Below are 18,826 nucleotides of genomic sequence, written 5' to 3' on the forward strand. Positions count from 1 at the left end.
TTTCTGATTTATGTTTTATGTCGTGTAGTTTTTATGTAACATAAATTCACAATCTTTTTATGTTCATAAGATCATAGAAATAACCTAAAATCTTAGTATCTTCTATAGATTTTATATTTGTATTTTGTTACTTGTGTGAAAACGCATACGCCATCTTGCTTATTTTCATTTATCAGCAGAACCAACTTGCTTAAAACACTATAGCTAGCTTCAGAGTAACTTTTGCTTTCTGCTATCTTGCTCTCTTTTGTAAACTTATTTGTATCCCAGGTAATTTTTTTTTTTTCCTTTGAAAGCCTTGCAGTGAGAGAATTTCTTTGTCTGGATGATCCACCAGGTCCATTTGATAGCCTAGAAGAAAGCAGGGTAAGTGCTGTATTATATATCACATGAAAAGAGGAACAAATAATACCGTACAATAACTACATTGTTTCTTGAATGGAACAGCAAACAGCAAAGTTATAATTTCGGACTATGGTAGTTTTGCACAGAAAGCTTTTAATGTTTGAGTCAAAGCTTTCTTTCATTGAAATACATGAACATAATTCAGTGAAAAAATAAAAATTCGTACATGTCCTATAGTCTACGAAGCCCTAAAATTAAATTCTACATTTATTCTCTTTATTTATACCGTTTCAGAAAAAAGAACATTACTTGTAAATTTATTTTACATTTAAAAGTAACATTTGCATGCTGAGTTTTCTTCCATCTAAGTATCAAAGTAAAGAACCTACAGTTAAAATCAAATTAAAAAACTAATCTTCAGAAGTAGAAGTTATTGTCTTGTTATCAATTCAGCTCAAGCTTAAGGCTACTCAAATTACACTACTTGACGTGTTAAAGTAGCCTACTTCTTGAAGCAATTGGCTAGATTCACAGACAGATTTGGTAATAATAGATTAGCTAGGATTTATGCAAGTTTTTCTTCCAAATGTTTAATAGTGTTTAAATGGAACAGATTTAATTGGTAGATTTGTAATGTTTTCAGTTAAACTGAGTCAGTTCTTTGTGTTAGAGGAATGCCATAGCTTTTTTTTAAACAGCTTTATTGAAGTAAAACTTTCATCCATAAAATTTGCTATTTGCTATTCCATTGTATATGTACAATTTAATAACTTTTTAGTAAATTTGTAGAGTTGTGTCTCCATTACCATAATCCAGTTTTAGAAAATTCCATCACCTCAAAAAAAATTCTACAAACCATTTTGCAGCCATTCCACACTCCCAGCCCCAGACAACTACTGATCTGCTCTCAGTCTCTGCAAATGTGTCTTTTCTGGATATTTCATATAAATAGAATCATACTGTGTGTGTGTATATATAATGTGCATATAAGTGTATATGTGTGCCTATATATATATAATCTCATATATACAATATGCATAATATTGTATATGCATAATATATACAATATGCAATAGTATACAGTATATATAATCTTTTCATCTAGTTTTGTTCACTTAGCATAATGTTTTTGAGCATCATCCATGTTATAGTCTCTCTCAGTATTTCATTACTTTTATTATTGAATGGTTTTCTGTTGCGCACATATACCACATTTTGTTTATCCAGTCAACAGCTGAGGGATATTTGGATTGTTTCCAGTTTTGTGTTATTATGAATAATGCTGCTATGAACAATTTCAGAGAAGGTTTTTTGTGGACATATGTTTTCATCTCTCTTGGGTTGATCCCTAAGAGTAGAATGTTTAGTTATATGGTAAATTATGTTTAACTTTTTTAAGAGACTTACAAAGAGTTTTCCCAAGTGGCTATGCCATTTTACATTCCCACAAGTAGTGTATGAGAGTTCTAGTTTCTCCATGTCCTCACAAACATTTGATATTATCTGTCTGTTGGATTATGGCCATTCTTGTAGGTGTGATACGGTATTTCATTATGGTTTTAATTTGTATATCCGTAATGATTTTTATGTTAATCGCTTTTTCATGTGCTTTTTTGCCATTTGTATGTTTTCTTTGATGAATTGTCTGTTTGAGCCTTTGGCTTATTTTTTTAGTTGGGTTGTTTGTCTTATTGATTTGTAAGAATTCATTATTTTGAATACAGGTCCTTTATCAAATATATGATTTGCAAATATTTTCTCATTGTATGTGTCTTTTTACCTTCTTAATGGTATCTTTTGAAGTGCTAATGTTTTTAATTATAATGAAGGTCATTTTATCATATCCTTTATGGCTTATGCTTTTGGTATTGTATCATAAGAACTCTTTGCCTAACACAGGGCCACCAGGATTTTCTCCTACTTTTTTTTCTAGAAGTTTTATAGTTTTAACTCTTACATCCATACTGAGCTAATTTTGTATAAGGTGTGAAGTGAGGACCTTAAGTTTCTATAGATACTAAAATGTGTCAGTACCCTGTGTTGAATTGTATTGGCACCTTTATCAAAAGTCAGATGAACATGAAAGGAAGGGTTTGCTTCTGCACTCTTCTCTTTCAGTGATCACATTACCTAGCCTTATACTGCACAGTAGAAATGAGTATAGAGAGTAGATGAGTATAGCGAGATGTTGATGAGGCAGTGGGGGGAGGAGGAGAAGGGGAAGGTGGAAAAGACTGGGTTACCTGGGGCATAGAAAGTAGCGAAATGCAGTGATCTAAGATGTTTGCCTGGTGGCTTTGATGATGAGGTGGTAGTGCAGATGTACCGTTGGGAGTGCATTTTGACTTACCATTGGTACATACAATTGAAGGGGACCAGTAGGCATATGAATGATATCTATGTACTCAGGAAAGGTCTGGGCTGGAGATGAACAGAAAAAAAAATTGGAAGTCGATAGCAAATAGTATAGGTTATAGTTGAAGTGATAACAGTAATTGCCCAAGGATGAAATATAGAGCAAGAGAATATATAATCAAGGACAAAACTCTGATGAATGCCCACATGCAAAGAACAAGTAGGAATCTAAGAAGTAACTGTAAAATTAGGGGAACCAGGAAGTTTCACAGAGCACAATAAAAGAGGATTCCATTAATTTTTTTTTTTTTTACTTTTTAAGTCAGTAGTGACATGCTATGAAGTTGAGAAAAACAGTACTTTGGATTTGACAGAAGTCATTCTTAGCATTTGCCTGGGTATAATTAGTAGAGAAAAGCGAGTAAAACTCCTAATGATTTTAGCCATGAATGAGGAAGCTAAATTTGGATGATAAAAACTTTTTTCCTGGAAATCTTTTTTATTTTGAAAAGAACAAGATGAGTTAGTAGCTAGAGAGACTCCTATCAAGGGACCGGTGGATATGACTTTGTTTTTATGTGGAGAGATTTTTAGGTTTGCTGAATCAACTTCAGTCAACTTGATTAAATAAATCTAAGGGCCAAAAGAGAGGGAAAGGTTGAAAATTTAAGAGAGAGTGTATGGGATAGGGCAGGCTTCCAAAGGAGATTGGGCTTAACTTGAAGAGACACATATTCTTGAGGACAAGAACGGAATGCAAATGTAGTTAGGATTCTGGGAGAGTAACTTTTTTTTTTTCTGGTATAGGAATAAAGATCATCTGCTGGGCTTGGGCTCACCAGTAGTAACATATTGTAGGGGATTTGCCAGGGGTGAAGGTTTAACGTAGTCACAAAGGAGACAGGGAATGATAGATAATGATAGATAACTAGGAACAATTAAAAGCAACACTGAAAGCCTCATCAAGGTAAGTGACCCAGATTTTTTTCATGACATCATTCTTCATGGCAGTATGATTTTGTTTTAATCTATTTCAATAGTGTTTAGCTTCCTGGGTATAAAGGATAGAATGTCTTTGAGTGAATATAGTAAAAGGAGAAGCAAGGGAAAATAATATTGAAAGCACTATGAAGGAAATCGTTATTATAGGATGTGTCTTCTGAGCTAATACAAATGGAATCAATAGCCACAGTTTTCTTTTCTTAATTTTTTTTCTTTAAAGTATAATCATCTAGGACTGGGCAAAAACAGGCTAAGGAGAATAGAAGCTAAAACAGTGATTATTAGTAATTTTTTTTCCCAGTTATACACTAGAGAGATATCACATATTCATTTCAGGCACCCTAGCTTACTACTTAATAATTCTCAAGAAAAGGGACTTGTATTTATTTATAAGTTCCCCAGTACTTATTTATAAGTTCCCCAGTAGGTACTAAGGTAGCAGAGACCTAAAAAGATGAGGGTGGAGAACAAATCATCTGGTTTGTATACACATTATTTTGGTTACCTATGTTCTTTGACTCTTCAGTTATGCCCTTGAGAAAGGTAATGCATAAGTAATTAATGTTATTCTCTTTCTGCGTGTGTTTTTTATTTGCTGTTTGTTTGTTTTTAAGGCTTTCTGTGAAACTTTAGAAGAGACAAACTACCGTTTTCAAAAAGAACTACTTGAAAAACAAAAAGAGTTGGAATCACTGAAGAAACTGCTCTGTGAGAAGCAACTTCTTATAGACACTCTAGAAAACAGAATCAGGTATGTTGTGATGCTTGCATTGTCAGTCTAATTCAGCTCGATACTCTGGGCTAAATGCCCTTTGTACGTTACAATTTAGGAAATTTCTGACTCCAAAAGTCTTAGACTCATGGTGTACATCCTTGTAGATTGGGAAAATTGTCTGTTGTTTGCTTATTTATTTAGAAGCCTGAAAATTTGAAGGACGGGAAATATCAGGAAAATAAAGCTCTAGTTGTTCACCAAGACAAACATTATTTTAACCTATTTAAATAGTATCTTTGTTTCTAGGCATTTATGCCAGCTTTTCACATGTGAAAGTTCTAGTTTGCCTTCTTGTCAGCATATATCGAATTGATGTTAAAATCATTTTAAATTAATCATAAGTACTGATTTCACTGTTGACACCCAGAGTCAACAGTTTATTAGGTATATGACTACACTTAGAACAGCTGAAGGCTACTAAAGCTACATGCATTCAGAACAATAAATATATACCTATTTTATTCATAGAAAATAACTTGTTGCTATACTTTACCTTTAGGAACTTATGTTTGGAACCTGAAGAATCACTGATCGTGTCAGGAACAGAAGGTGGACAGATCCTAAAGGTGGAGTCCTCTGCACTTGAGGTTGATCAAGATGTCTTAGATGAAGAATCTAGGTATATAATGTTTGGTTTATTATAGCCTAATCATCTGAATAATTGGAGAGAAACAGTCATAATACTCTGTAGAGCATGTTTTTATGAACTCAGTGTTATTATATCATGAATCTGATGAGCAAACAGAGGAAGACTATAGATATTCTAGGCTGTCCCTAAAAATGAATCTTTGTCATCCAGCCTATAAATTTCATTACTTATTTTGAAGATACGTCTGAATTAACTGGGCTGTGACTCAGTTAATTCATTAATTTTGTAATCTTGACAGATTACTTTAATCTCTCTCAATGTCAGTCTTTTCCATGCAAAAAGTGGGACACTGTAATAGCAACCACCCTGTCTACCTAATAGGAATGATGGAAAGATGGTATATTTGAACACACAAAGAATTTTTATTACATATAAATCCAAGGTCACCATTAATACATTAGTGATAGTGGTTAAGCTATAATTATGAGAACAAATTTTCTGTTGGTTAAAGGTCATTACAAACTAGATTTTTATTGAAAAGTGGTAGTTCAGAGAGCTGAGAGAGTTAAAAATATAAACTAGATTTTTATTGAAAAGTGGTAGTTCAGAGAGCTGAAAGAGTTAAAAATATAAACTAGATTTTTATTGAACAAGTGGTAGTTCAGAGAGCTGAAAGAGTTAAAAATATATCTCCAAAGGTGTTATCTGGCAATGACAACTTTAAAATATTAAATTTCTGATTGAATATTTAAGTGTTCCTTTTCATTAAATATTTTTCCATTAAATATTTAAATATTCTTTACATGGCTTAAAAAATGTTTACGGTAATAGTGAAGTGAAATAGCATGCATCCAGTCTCTTCATTGTGTTTCTCTTTTTTTTTCAGAGCTGATAATAAGCAATGCTCAAGTTTTAGTGAACCTGAAAATTCCACATCAGACATAGAAGTAGCGGAAGTGGCATATAATGCGGAAGACGACTAATGCATCTCAAGTGGTTCCTTCCATTTTTACGTTCCTGCAAATTTAGAATAGAGTGGCAGATATTTAAAAAGAAAAAAGAGACTGAAGCATTTACAGAAAACAGCAAGATTGCACATGTATAAAGTTTACATAAAGAAAAATTTAAGTTATTGGTATAGGAAATATATTCACTGTTGCTTTACATTGTCTTTTAGCCAAACTTTGTATTTAACACACTAAAAAAAATCGGGAGTTCTGTCATCAAGGCCCACATCCTTAAATACTGTGCATAAATTATTTTGTTGTTTTGCCAATATATTGCTCCAGACTAACGTGGGTGTGCACACTTTGTGTGTGTGTGTGTATGTGTGTGTGTGTGTGTGTGTGTGTTTAAATCACCAGTTACATTAGTTAAGTGGACATAAATTGCATGTTGCTGTCTGTTATATACTTCTTGTGTCTCAGACATGATATATTTTATTAATGGTTTAAATAAGTGGTAGAGATGAATTGAGTTTTAAATGTTGACATGTTTATCATCTCTAAATAAAAGTTGCTTATTTGGAATGTTACTATTTAAAAGAAGAAAACTTTCTAGTACCAAAGGAAAACTCTTTGAAAGAGCTGTAATAACATAGCTAAAGTGATAAAATAGCCTTGATTTTAAAAGCAAATTCGCTAATATCAAAATACTATAATAAATGTTGTACCAGTGTATTATATGTTATACTTGTATATTTTCCACATAATCTTTATCTTAAATCTCTACCTATAGAATCAGTGGGTTTGCCTTTGTCAGAACACTACCTCTTTTTGCTAATCAAGGCATACTCTTTAAAAAATATAGATTGTAAGCAAATAGGCAGTTATACAAAAAAATAAAAGAGAAAAAGCCATATATCCTACAAAGTTCCTATGTCAGCTCCTGGCATTGCATTTTTATTTCTGTATATGTGAATATGTTGCTATAATGTATTGATGCTGATTTTCTTCTTAATATATTTAGCCAAGTGATGCACTTTATGACAATTAAACTCTTTTGTGCCAAGTTTAATTGGTGAATTTCTTTAGTAAGTGGAGTTAGGAAAAAGAATTATGTAGTGCCTTCACTATTTCACTCTTTACAGAAGTCTCCTAGAGTCTTTGAGTCCGCGTTATGAAAACAATGTTTATCTCAGCTTTGCATATAGTTGTTGAAAGTGCCTTGTTTCATTTTTATAGTATGAAGTTATTTATTTTATATTTCTATTGTTTTGCATATTGCTGTTAATAAGCACTGTAATCATGCTGGCATTTTGAAATCCCAGTTGGTATATTGAACTGCGTATGCTTTCTAAAAACTGAAGGAAACTTATTGGGGAAAGAATAACAGTCTCCGTGTTTTTCTTTCACTAGCTAAAAGCTTATCAGTATCTTGATGTACATATTAAGATGTGGTTGTTTAAAATTCTACGGACGTAGATTAATAGATACAGTGGCTGTTGTCAACCTTTGATCTAAAAAGGAGACTGCTTTTTACCAAAGTACCAAAATTTTTTAAAGTCTTCATCAAAATGGACAGGTATGCTCTATCTCAATATTTTCCACAAACTATATTTGAAATGTGTGTGCTGTCCAGGGAGACCGAAAGAGTATAATAAAATGGTCTACTTGTTCATTTCAAAATATTATTCTAGGCTTTAAAAGGTTTAAAAAGAACAATCATTTAAATTAATCAATATCATTTTTAGTCTAATAAAACAAGATGATAAATTCCAGATATTATAGTGCTACATACATGTCTGTCTTAAAGTGAACCATACACTTTCAAAATCTGGCCTTTCAGAAGACTGTATTTAAAACTTTGAATGGGTGAAGAAAAACTCTTGTTAATTAGGAAAACCACTGTTGTTTATATTTAGAATTTACTTTTATAATGCATCTTATTCCCAGTATTATACTCATTTAATAAATTATTTTTTCAGTACAACAGTAGCTGTGTTGTTCAGATCTTGAATACTATTTTTCTCCTCCAGTTTCTATGTTCTTCCTATCCCTTACGATTATTGTAAATTTAATTACAGTTAACTGCTGCATTTCACAGATGTGGAATGAGTCTGTGATTTTCGTTTTAAGTTTACACTTTATATTACTGATCATTTTAAGTCTTTGTAAATAGGTGCAGTGCACTTCAAATGTAACCAGTATTGATTAAAAATTTGAACGTAACTGAAACAATTTTGTAGATAATCTTTTAACCTTTTGAAAATTAAGTCCATGTATAAGAAGTACAACCATAAAATTCAGCATTTTAGAATGTGTTCTATCTACTATACTTAGATTAGCCATTTAAAGCACATTTATTTGGAAAACAATGGTCCTCAGATAAATCATGTAGTCTGCTTCACCTGTCTGTGAGATTAGCAGGGAACAGTGGCCTCAGGTCTAAGAATAATTAGTCTGGTTTTGAAATGGATTTGTATTACTTACAGGAATAGAGGAAGTTTTAGATGTTGTTAAAACAAGTTTGTATTCCCAACTAGAAAGAGAAAGGAATCTAAGTTTTATATTCTGGGAGATTTTCAAAGAGCTACATATTTGATCCACATTTTGATTCTTCATAGAATTAGCTTTACTCCATTGCAATTTGCTTCTATGCTGTTGGCTTCTACTAGCAAAAACAATCATCAAAACTTGTATTTTCAATACATGTGTTTTTAAAGCTGATGCATTCTCTATCACATTGTGTACCATTTATGAGAACTCGTGGGAGAAAATTCTCGTAGGTCTCAGTTCCAGTAAAACCTGTGCGTCTCCTAAACAATTGATTTGTTTTTATCTTAAAGACTGTATTACTGTCATTCTCTTTTTTGTTTTGTTTTCTGGAGAGCTCTAAGCCAAATTGTGGTTCACCTGTAGCTACTGTATAGAACCTTATGAGTTATCCTTTTGTATAGTAAAGATGACTTTATTTTTCCCTCTTATTTTCTTTTAACTCCAATTTTCTTCCCTGTTTAAGTTCTTCAATTAGAACAGATGTATTTTTGTTCTGGTAAAGTCTCATATTTTAATGATATTTTAGACTACATTAGGTAAGAACTTGTCATAGCCTGTACTAAAACAATTTCTGCATCATTAAGTGATGCCAGTAATTATACAAATTATTTTAAAAGATGCCTTTAAGTAAAATCAGTGAACATGAATGCAAATTTAGAAATGCTGGCTAGTGGTAAGCTATTGGTAGGTTCTCGGCCAGAACACAATAAACTCAAATTATGGCTTTAACCATTGCCTCAAATTAGAGCAAACCCTACTTGCCACTTTCTTATATTTATCATTGATGGAAAAGTAGACCAGTGTTAATATCTCCACACAAATCGAACAACAACAACAAGAACAAAAATACAGCCAATGTATCCTCAATAGATGAAAGGTAGTGTTTTAGATACAGGGAAGACTAGGTACAGACTTCAAATACCCTAGTGTAATGTTTGCAGCCCAGCTAACTGTAATCAAAGAGGTATTAGTGCTAGTCAGATGGTGGCTAAAGCCCTTTGCTACAGTGTGAAATATAAAGCCCACCTTGTGATGATTAATCTCATGACAGGAGGACTCTTCTAGAATGAGCTGATCTGCCAGTCCAGTCTTCCAGTTCCCTCTCTAGCACACACGATTCATTGACTAACCTGACAGATGCTTGCATTCCTCATCTCCTTTGCCACCTCCAAAATAAGAATTGGAGAAACTTAATACTTGTTTTCTCAGCTCCCCTTGCAGCTAGGTTTGAGCCTGTGACACATTATGGCCAGTAACACAAGTAGAAGTCTGCTGGTAGCTTCTGGGAAATCTCTTGCTTTTCCTGTAAGAAGGTAAACATGCTACTGACCCATCCTCTCCCCCCTTCCTCTTGTTTTGACCTCAGATGGTATCCAGAGGTACTATGAAAGCCATCTTGCAAACATGAGGTATGACAAGCATGGGGGAAGAGTAAGAAAATCACAGAGACTAGCCACTTGTTAAACCACTCTAAATTGTAGTTTTTTGTTAATTGTACCAAGATAAAAGCTATCTTAAATTTGAATTGTGGATTGTAAGCTTAAAGAGAAAATAAAAGGCCTTTCTTCCTGTGATGATGTTGTATATTAGCGGAGAAAAAAATTTTTTGAAAGCTAAAGGGGAGAGAAGCATCTATTAGACATATCCAAGGTCACATTACATTTGAGGCTCCTTTTGACAAATTAAATATGAAAATCTAGTATTCTACATATAGGTATTAGTCTGGTCGGGCTACTATAATACCAAAAACTGGATGGCTTAGACAATAAATTTACTCTCTCACAGTACTGGAGTCTGGATGCCAAGATCAAGGTGCCAGCAGGGTTGGTATCTGCTGAAGACTCTCCCTGGTTGCAGACAGCTTCTCGCTGTGTGCTCACGTGGCCCTTCCTCAGTGCATGTGCATGTGGAGAGCAAGCTCTCTGGTATCTCTCGTAAGGACAGTAGTCCCATTGGATCAGGGCCCCACCCTTGTGACCTCATTTAACCTTAATTACTCCCTTAGAGGCTCCATTTCCATATACAGCCACACTCGGGAGTTAGGGCTTCAACGTAGGAATTTGGGGGGGGACACAAACATTCAGTCCATAACAGTATGGAATGAATATGATATCACTAAACGCTTGCAAAGATTTTTCTCAGTTCAAAAGATAAAAGTAGATAGCCTTTAAAAATATAGCATATTCTTTCATTTGTTCATTCAACAAACACTGAGTATCTACTGTGTGTCTGCTCTGGGTTATGAAAATTACTGAGAGGCACATGATCCCTTCAAGGAGTTCAGAGTGATACGATTTTTTATGATCTCTATGTGGTGTGGCATTGAGGTAGATGTGGTAATATTCTTGATGAATTATGGGAATGAGAGGACTGTAAAGGGGGGCAAAGACTGGCAAGCAGTAGAGGTCTAGTGCTTTAGCTGCTTCTTAAAGTGGAATGTGAAGGGCACACCAAGCCGAAGAGTCTGCTCCAGCCTATGCAAGTGACAAGTATAATTATCCATAATTCTTCTTCCCTTATCCTGTACATTACTTATAGCTACAAAATGCTGAAGTCCACTTACCTGATGTGATAGATCAGAGACACATACTATGATACACACCTTAAACATATCATTTTAACTTAATGCACATAAGTGTATATTCATTTACCAATGTTCTTATAGAGGTTCAAGGCTTTTCTTTGGTATAGTTTCACTAGTGAGAGTTTCTCATTCTCTCTCTTGCTAAGCCATACCCCTAATGCATTTTCTGAATCTTAGCTTTGGTTTCTGCAGAATGAAGACATGTATGAAGGAATCTGTGACAGGAAGCACATTTCTTACTGTTTTCTTTTTCAATCCTGTACTGCTATCTTACATACCCTTTTACCAAGTATCATCTGACCTAGTTTTTCCTAGAAATTATTTATTCTCCTATTTCACTGTTTTATATACTATTAATAAATTTATTTAAAATTAATCTAAGTACAGCTGATACAAGTTTGGAAACAAAACTGATGCTTGGTAATCACACAGCCCTCTTAGGAGGGAACAGAGTGTGCAGGTGTTCTAAGAAGGATCCAACCAGCCACGAGCATCCAGCATACCATGGGTGTCAATGAGCACATTCTCTAGAGAAGATGGAAAACTTCAGCGGGTAAATTATGTATTCTAAGTTTGGGGGTGGCGAGGAGGTGGCTTACCTTATACCTTGAATTTATCCAATTCTCTTCATCTCCACTGCCATCTCCCAGGTCCAAACCACAAAAATATCTCAAGTGAACGACTGTGAGCCTCTATCAACTGATCTCCCTGCTTCCATCTTTGCCCCACTATAGTCTCCCATAGTTGCCATAGTGTTCTTTCTGAAAAATGTAAATCACATAATGTTTTTTTCTCTACTTAAAAACTTTCAAAGATTTCCTATCATGTTTGGTACTGTAACATTCAAACTTCTGTATGTGGCCTCCAAACATGGCTTTACCCTGACAACTCCTCTCCCTAACGCCAGCCCACAGGGCCACCTTTCTGTTCCTTGAGTCTGTTAAGGTCTTCTGCCACCTAACCTTTCCATATCCCCTGTCTAGAATGCTGTATCCAGAATCCTACCTGTCTGGCTCTTCTCCAAATTTTAAGTTAAGTGTTATCTTTATAGGCAACCTCAACTAGTCCTCAAAACAGTCACTTCAACTGCAGATTTCTTACTTTCGTATTGTCTGTTTCAGAGCTTCCTCCACAAGGAAGCTCTGAAGCTTTGTCTACTTTCTTCTAACCCTTGCCTGTCCCCACCACTACCAAGCTTAGAAAGATAAGGCACATAGTAGGTGCTCAAAAATATTTATTGAATAATTAAAGACCTAAATTAGGGAACTAGTAGAGAAAGTAGAGGTATTTGAAAGGGAAATTTAAGTCTTGGGGATTGACACTCTCTGTGGATTGTTGTGCTACCAACTGAGGAAGAGAATGACGCAGGGAGGGGGAGTTTTAGGGAGGGGGGCATAGATTCAGTTTGGACACGCTGGGTTTGAAATACTATAGGTTATCCAAGTGGAGCTCTCCAGCAGGAATTTGGATACAATCCTCCAAAATTCAGGGGAACAGTGTGCCTTGTAGAACTCAAGTCAGATTAATTAGGATTGTTTTTCATATCCTTTGCCCATTGTACATTAGTCTAAAACCTATCAGGGACTCATATGTTAGCACTAAAATGAAGACCAGAAATGCATGACTCCATGTGTACTATGGTGACAAGCATCATGGAAATATACCTAATGGGCCCAGGTGTCTCATCCAGTTAATTTGTTTTTCATCCCATAAGTAATTTGTTATCAGAGAAGATCATGTTTTTCTTCTTCCTTCAGAGGAGATACAATAATGGCACAATATCACAGTTTTGTCTTGTTTGAGGCTAATTTTAATATTTAGTATTTAAAGCAAAGGTTAAGAAAAAGAAGAAATTCAAATATACGATAAAATGAGAAAAGTTTGACCTCACTAATCAAAAATAGTTGCTATATATATGTATATTTTTTAATGGTATTTTTACTAGAGTTGGAGAAATGAAGTCTGTGTATTGCTGGTGGCAGTGGGAATTGGTTTAAGAATAATATTTCTGGAGCTGATCTGACTACATACAGCAAAACTATTAAAAATGTTCATAGCCTTCAACCTAGGAATTATACTTCTAGAAACTTAAACCAACGAAATATATGTGATGTTTAAAGATCTTGCTTAAGGGATATGATCACATTTATCGCAAACACTTCAACCAAAATTTCCACTGCTAAGGAGATTTATTAAATATTTTATAATATATAAAAAGGTAGATTCTTTTGTACCCAATAAAGCAAGGTTGCAGATTTAAAGATGTACATGAAATACCACTACTTGAAAGAAGCAGATTTCAAGACAGTATGGTCTCACTTTTATAAGTATAAAAGGTATACACTTATGCATTGGTATACAGAAAGAATAAATACGTAAAATATAAGAATATGTAACGATTAAATAAAGAATAAATACGTAAGATCATAGCCATGATTATCTGCTAGATGGAATTACGAAGGAATTCTATTTCCTTCTTTTCATGAATCTGTATTCTCTCACTTTTCTACATTAAGCATGCATTACTTTGTAGTTTGTGGTTTTTTTGCGGTACACGGGCCTCTCACTGTTGTGGCCTCTCCCGTTGCAGAGCACAGGCTCCGGACGCGCAGGCTCAGCGGCCATGGCTCACGAGCCCAGCCGCTCCGCGGCATGTGGGATATTCCCGGACTGGGGCACGAACCCGTGTCCCCTGCATCGGCAGGCGGACTCTTAACCACTGTGCCACCAGGGAAGCCCACTTTGTAATTTTTTAAAATAATTTTTAAACTAATGGTAACTAATATGTGTTTAACACCACCATCTACTGTGTGTTTGACTCATGGCAAATTCCTCAACCTACCTGTCTCCTGTAAAAGGAAGATAGTGCCATTCAAACTACAACACTGTTGAGGCCTAAATGGAGTGTGAAAACTCAGTCTATCACATAGTAGGCACTTATAAATGAACAGACTCTGACATCCAACCCTGTGTACCATCATTGTTGGCCTTTCAGGTGTATACCCGTAAACCTGAAACACAGTGGAAATCCTTCATTAAACTGATATTGGTGGACAGACCGAATGTCATTCATTAACCATGTTATTCCATCATTTACTGTATATTTCACATTTTGAAGGCTTGAATAGGCTCTGTCTGGTTTACAAATGGTTTTTGTTCTAACCATACTTCCACGTGACCCATTTGGTAGGCGATGGTTTATCAAACTGAGCTTAAAATGCTTTTTTAATCTATAAGATAATGGAAATCTGTAAAATGTTTGCAATGGGGCAAAATGGTTTTGAACTGGTGATTAAACAAGAATAATTTAACAACAAATATTTATGTGGACATACAGGGCTTGAGGGAAGCAGTTTGATTAGAGATGAAAGGTATGTGGAGACTTTTTTATTGGAGTAGAATTGCTTTACAATGTTGTGTTAGTTTCTGCTGTACAATGAAGTGAAGCAGCTGTATGTATACCTATACCCCCTCGCTCTTGGACCTCCCTCCCACTGCCCGCCCCGCCATCCCACCCATCTAGGTCGTCACAGAGCACCGAGCTGAGCTCCCTATGCTTCACATCAGATTCCCACTAGCTATCTGTTTTACACATGGTAGTGTATTTATGTCAAAACTAATCTCCCAATTCGTCCCACCTTCCTCTTCCCACCACTGTGTCCACATGTCCGTTCTCTGTGTCTACGTCTCTATTCCATATATGTGGAATCTAGAATAATGGTACAGATGAACCTAAGTGGAGACTTTTGTAAAGAATCTAATGGGCGATTTCAAAGAGAGCCAGGCCAAACACAAAGAGATGAGACAGATTTGTAGTCTGCTCAGAAATGACAACTCTGACCACCTCAACTAAATGGGCCAACAAAGCCAACCGACAGTGCAAAAGATTTGCCATAAGGATACAAAAATAGCTCCCCAAATTCTCCCTGGTTTCTCATGGAGGCCAACCTCTAGTTTGGTGACTCATGCAGCACACGTGGGGCACAAGGTCACCGAAGCAAAGTAACCACTGGCTCCCTCCCTGCCTTCTGTACATTAGCTAGAGTGGAGCCATGTCAGCCCTAAAGGCCCACCTACTGCCATACAAGGGAATCCCTTTCAGTGCCATAATTATCTGACAATTAATTCTATTTTTAGTGTCTTCATGCACTCATGTCTCACAAAAGGCTATCAATCACCGGCTCTAATTTTATGCTCATTAATCAAAATAAGGGCTGTGTTTTTGCTTAAAATGGATTAATGATTTCCCTGTGATAAATGAACAGGAATTGGAAGACAGAGGAAGAAGTGAGAGATGGCCTATAGTTGAAATAGTTAAAGTATGCATGATAAAAGAAGAGCAAGTTACAACAACATTTGGGCTCATGCCCCGGAAATGAAGGAAAGAAGACCAGTCAAATATGAATACAGTGGCTAAAGCTGGGACAGACAAAAGCGGAGGGGCTCTCCTTCTAGGAGGCTGATATTTCACTGTGTCAGACTTCAATCCTTCAGAAACCCAATGATTTATTTAGTAGGGTCTTGGAGAAACTGTTTTTATAGTATATGAACAACTTTATGTTCAAAATAAGACTTTTATTGTATGTGCTGAAAGACATAAATACATTTAGAAATGGCTTTCACTTTTTAGCTAGGTAATACATTAATTCCTCGATAAAGGTTGATATAGCTAACATGGATATACTTACAATGTCTTCCTCAAAGTATTTTGTGAAAACCTGTTGGGTTTACTTTTCTGAACATTTCATATCTACAAAATATTTCCTAATTTTCTCCAGTTCTTGAAGCCTCAGAACCTTCCAAGTCCACTTACCTCTTAATCCAATACTAGTTAAGAATATACTTTAAAATTGAACAGACTTAAGTTTGAGTTGTGGCTCTGCTTCTTACCAAGTGGAGCAAGTTACTTTGCCTCTCTGAGCCTCAGTGCTCATTTAAAATGGAGATAATGATAGCGTTCACCAATTTGGTTTGTTGAAAGGAGGACATGTGAAAGGGTGTGTCAAGTGTGCAGCTGTGGACCTGGCATCTCCCATGGCCTGGAAATATCACCATAGCCCTGGGCAGGATGGGTGTTGCAAAGGTGCTAAGCGTGCTCTTCTGTGCACAGGTAAAGCTGTCAGGCAGGCATTTCTGCCTCACCCAGTGCCTACCGAGCTGTGTTATAAAAAGGTCATAATTCAGTCGCAGTCTGGAGACTAAAGGGGAGAAGAGAAAGCTACCTGCAGTCCTGGACTATCCATATTCCTACCTTTCATAGTTTCACTTGGTGATAGTGGGATCTCTGTGTGAATAGATATTTTCATGGAAATACACGTTTAATGCACCCAAGTTGACAATCGGTTGGAGCTCACCTCTCAAGGTCATCTATCACTCTGCTTCTCATTTCCTAATAGTCATATTAGCCTTTTTCAGCTCCTTGAGTGTTCTACTTTCCTACCCCCTTACCTTCACATACAACATTATCTCCACATTTTCTTTCAATAGAAGCATAAAGCCAAAACTTAGGATATCTCAACTTCCTGCTTCTGCTGTCTTTCCAATAAGTTTTGTTTCATGAGTGTTGCTTACAAACTGCTCTATAAACACTGAAAGTTAAAATGAATTGTCCAGTGTAAATGCATAAGGCAAACAGAGCATATTATTTAAGGACACAACGAAATAGGGAAATGAAGGAAGTTGATCTATTTGTTGTCAGACATCAAATTCCCTCAGACTTATTCTTGGAAGCATTTTTCTTTTGGTTTAGTCTCACCTTTCAAATATGTCAGAGGAATAATATTGATTTAGTGCACTGTCAAGGCATAAAATCTGATATGGAAGTCACTTCCTAAATTTATTTTCAGGGTACAGAATGGTCATCATGACTAAACGGACTGTATGCCTTAGGCCTTGGTAGGTTCCTCATTTTATTACATAGGGCATTTTCAACTTAAAAATGTTTGAAAATAAATATTATTTGAATAACGTTATTCCATTCTTTTTTCACAAGCTTCTGCTGGGATGAGAGGAGATGTAGTCTAAGAAATTTGTATTTTGAGATGCAGAAATAAGAATTTCCTTAAATTTAACCAATTTGAGATTCCTCCCCATGTCCATGGAATTTATGGAAAAATGACAGCAACAAAGACACAGTCTATGCTGGCCTTAGATTCTGTCTAGAGAAATATTGCAGAAACTTTTTAGACATTGTTCTCAGTTACACAACACTTTGTAATCTGTATGAGTTCAGGCATTTAATCAGCAAACCGTATTGGCCATCTGCATGGTAGAGCCTGTTCTTGACATGTGCTGCAAGGAACAAGGCCCTTCCTGACCCAGCTATTTCTCCAGGCCCTCAACTCCAGACATGGTCAGCCCTCTGTGAGTCCTCAACTCCAGACATGCTATCTTCCAGCTCTGCATGGCATATTGCCACTGGGATGCCCAGGAAGTTGAACCCCTAGCACCTTGTACATTCCTCTAATAGAGTACTTACTGCTTTGCGCTGTACATTTAAGTCCATTCCCCATGTAGACACTAATCATATGCATGCCAGAGGCTCTATAGATATTTGTTGCATGTGAAAGGATTGTGACCAATCTTGGAAATTAAAAATAATTTTAAAATAAGGTATTTGGACCTCAGTCAATTAATACTTTATCAACAACTCACAAGTAATATAGACTCAGAGGGTCTATTATAACTAGAAGTACTTTAGAAATTAGCTGGTTTAAACTGATCCTCGGGCGCAAATCCCATACGTAACAAAACTGCCTTTCCCCCAGAAGCGACTGTGATTTGGACAGCTCTCCTGCAGGGGTTGTGGCATGGAAGTTTGCAGACAGACTCTACTTCTCTGGATTCCAATCCTAGAATGTTTATGCCTGAAGCAGCCTGTCAAATCTTCTGCTTCAAATTCCTCATCTTACAGGTAAAAAAAGTCAAACCAGAAAGATTACCTGAATGCAGTGACTGAGTGGTAGAGCGTCATGGGAAACAAGTCTTTTTGGCTTCCAGTCCAGTGCTGCTTTATTTCATACAAACCTCTCCTGTGTTTGGTTATATCCATAAAGACGACATGGATGATAGATCATAGCCATTATCTATGTATTAACTTTCCCACAGTTACTGGAGGGAGACTTCTCAAATTTGTCCCTGATTCCAGGTTCCAGTTCTACCTTTTAGGCTTATGTTGACAGAAGAGGTTGGTGAAGAAGGGTCTTGTGTCCCATTTTAATACCAACAAACAGGAGTCAACAACTTCCAGCCTGAGCCTGGCTGCACGCATCCTATCCTCCTCCCTGAAGTCTTTGAAAATCGGTGCCCATTCCAATGCCTAGAAGCTCACAGACAAGGAGAGCTGTTTCTCCGAATTTACTGGAATGTTGAGCCCCTCAGGCGCTGCTGCAATCATGCAGTCCTGGTTCCTCTGTGCGAGTGAGCAGTGAAAACCCTGCTCCTCTGAGCTGCTTGATAGAGAAGTTACCTCTATTGCGTGCATGGCTGAGCAAGGTTTCTGAGTCTTATCAATTCCTTGAGAAGCAGTCAACCAAGGCATCTCCCAGTTAGCACAGTCCCAAGCCACCTGTACTCGGGGAAGAGAAGGCCACCCCAGGCATCACTGCAAACTTGATGCTGTCACTGGCAGCCTCACCTTACTGGTGCGCAAGATGCCCTGGAGTGTGAGATGAAGCAGG

At 36.2% G+C, this 18,826-nt stretch overlaps 1 protein-coding gene across 2 annotated transcripts in view; it reads left to right on the forward strand.

Moving 5' to 3' along the window:
- Positions 1 to 8,327, forward strand: part of SNX16 (sorting nexin 16) — a 36,721-nt gene extending 28,394 nt beyond the window's left edge. For both annotated transcript variants that reach the window (XM_079901579.1, XM_079901580.1), the window contains exons 5-8: positions 297 to 366; positions 4,317 to 4,453; positions 4,977 to 5,096; positions 5,953 to 8,327. In XM_079901579.1, coding sequence (XP_079757705.1) covers positions 297 to 366; positions 4,317 to 4,453; positions 4,977 to 5,096; positions 5,953 to 6,049 — 424 coding nt within the window. In that variant the 3' untranslated portion in view covers positions 6,050 to 8,327. The remainder of the gene's footprint in view (positions 1 to 296; positions 367 to 4,316; positions 4,454 to 4,976; positions 5,097 to 5,952) is intronic.
- Positions 8,328 to 18,826: the final 10,499 nt, after the last annotated feature.

Source organism: Stenella coeruleoalba (genome assembly GCF_951394435.1).
Source record: "Stenella coeruleoalba genome assembly, chromosome: 17".
Classification (NCBI taxonomy): domain Eukaryota; kingdom Metazoa; phylum Chordata; class Mammalia; order Artiodactyla; family Delphinidae; genus Stenella; species Stenella coeruleoalba.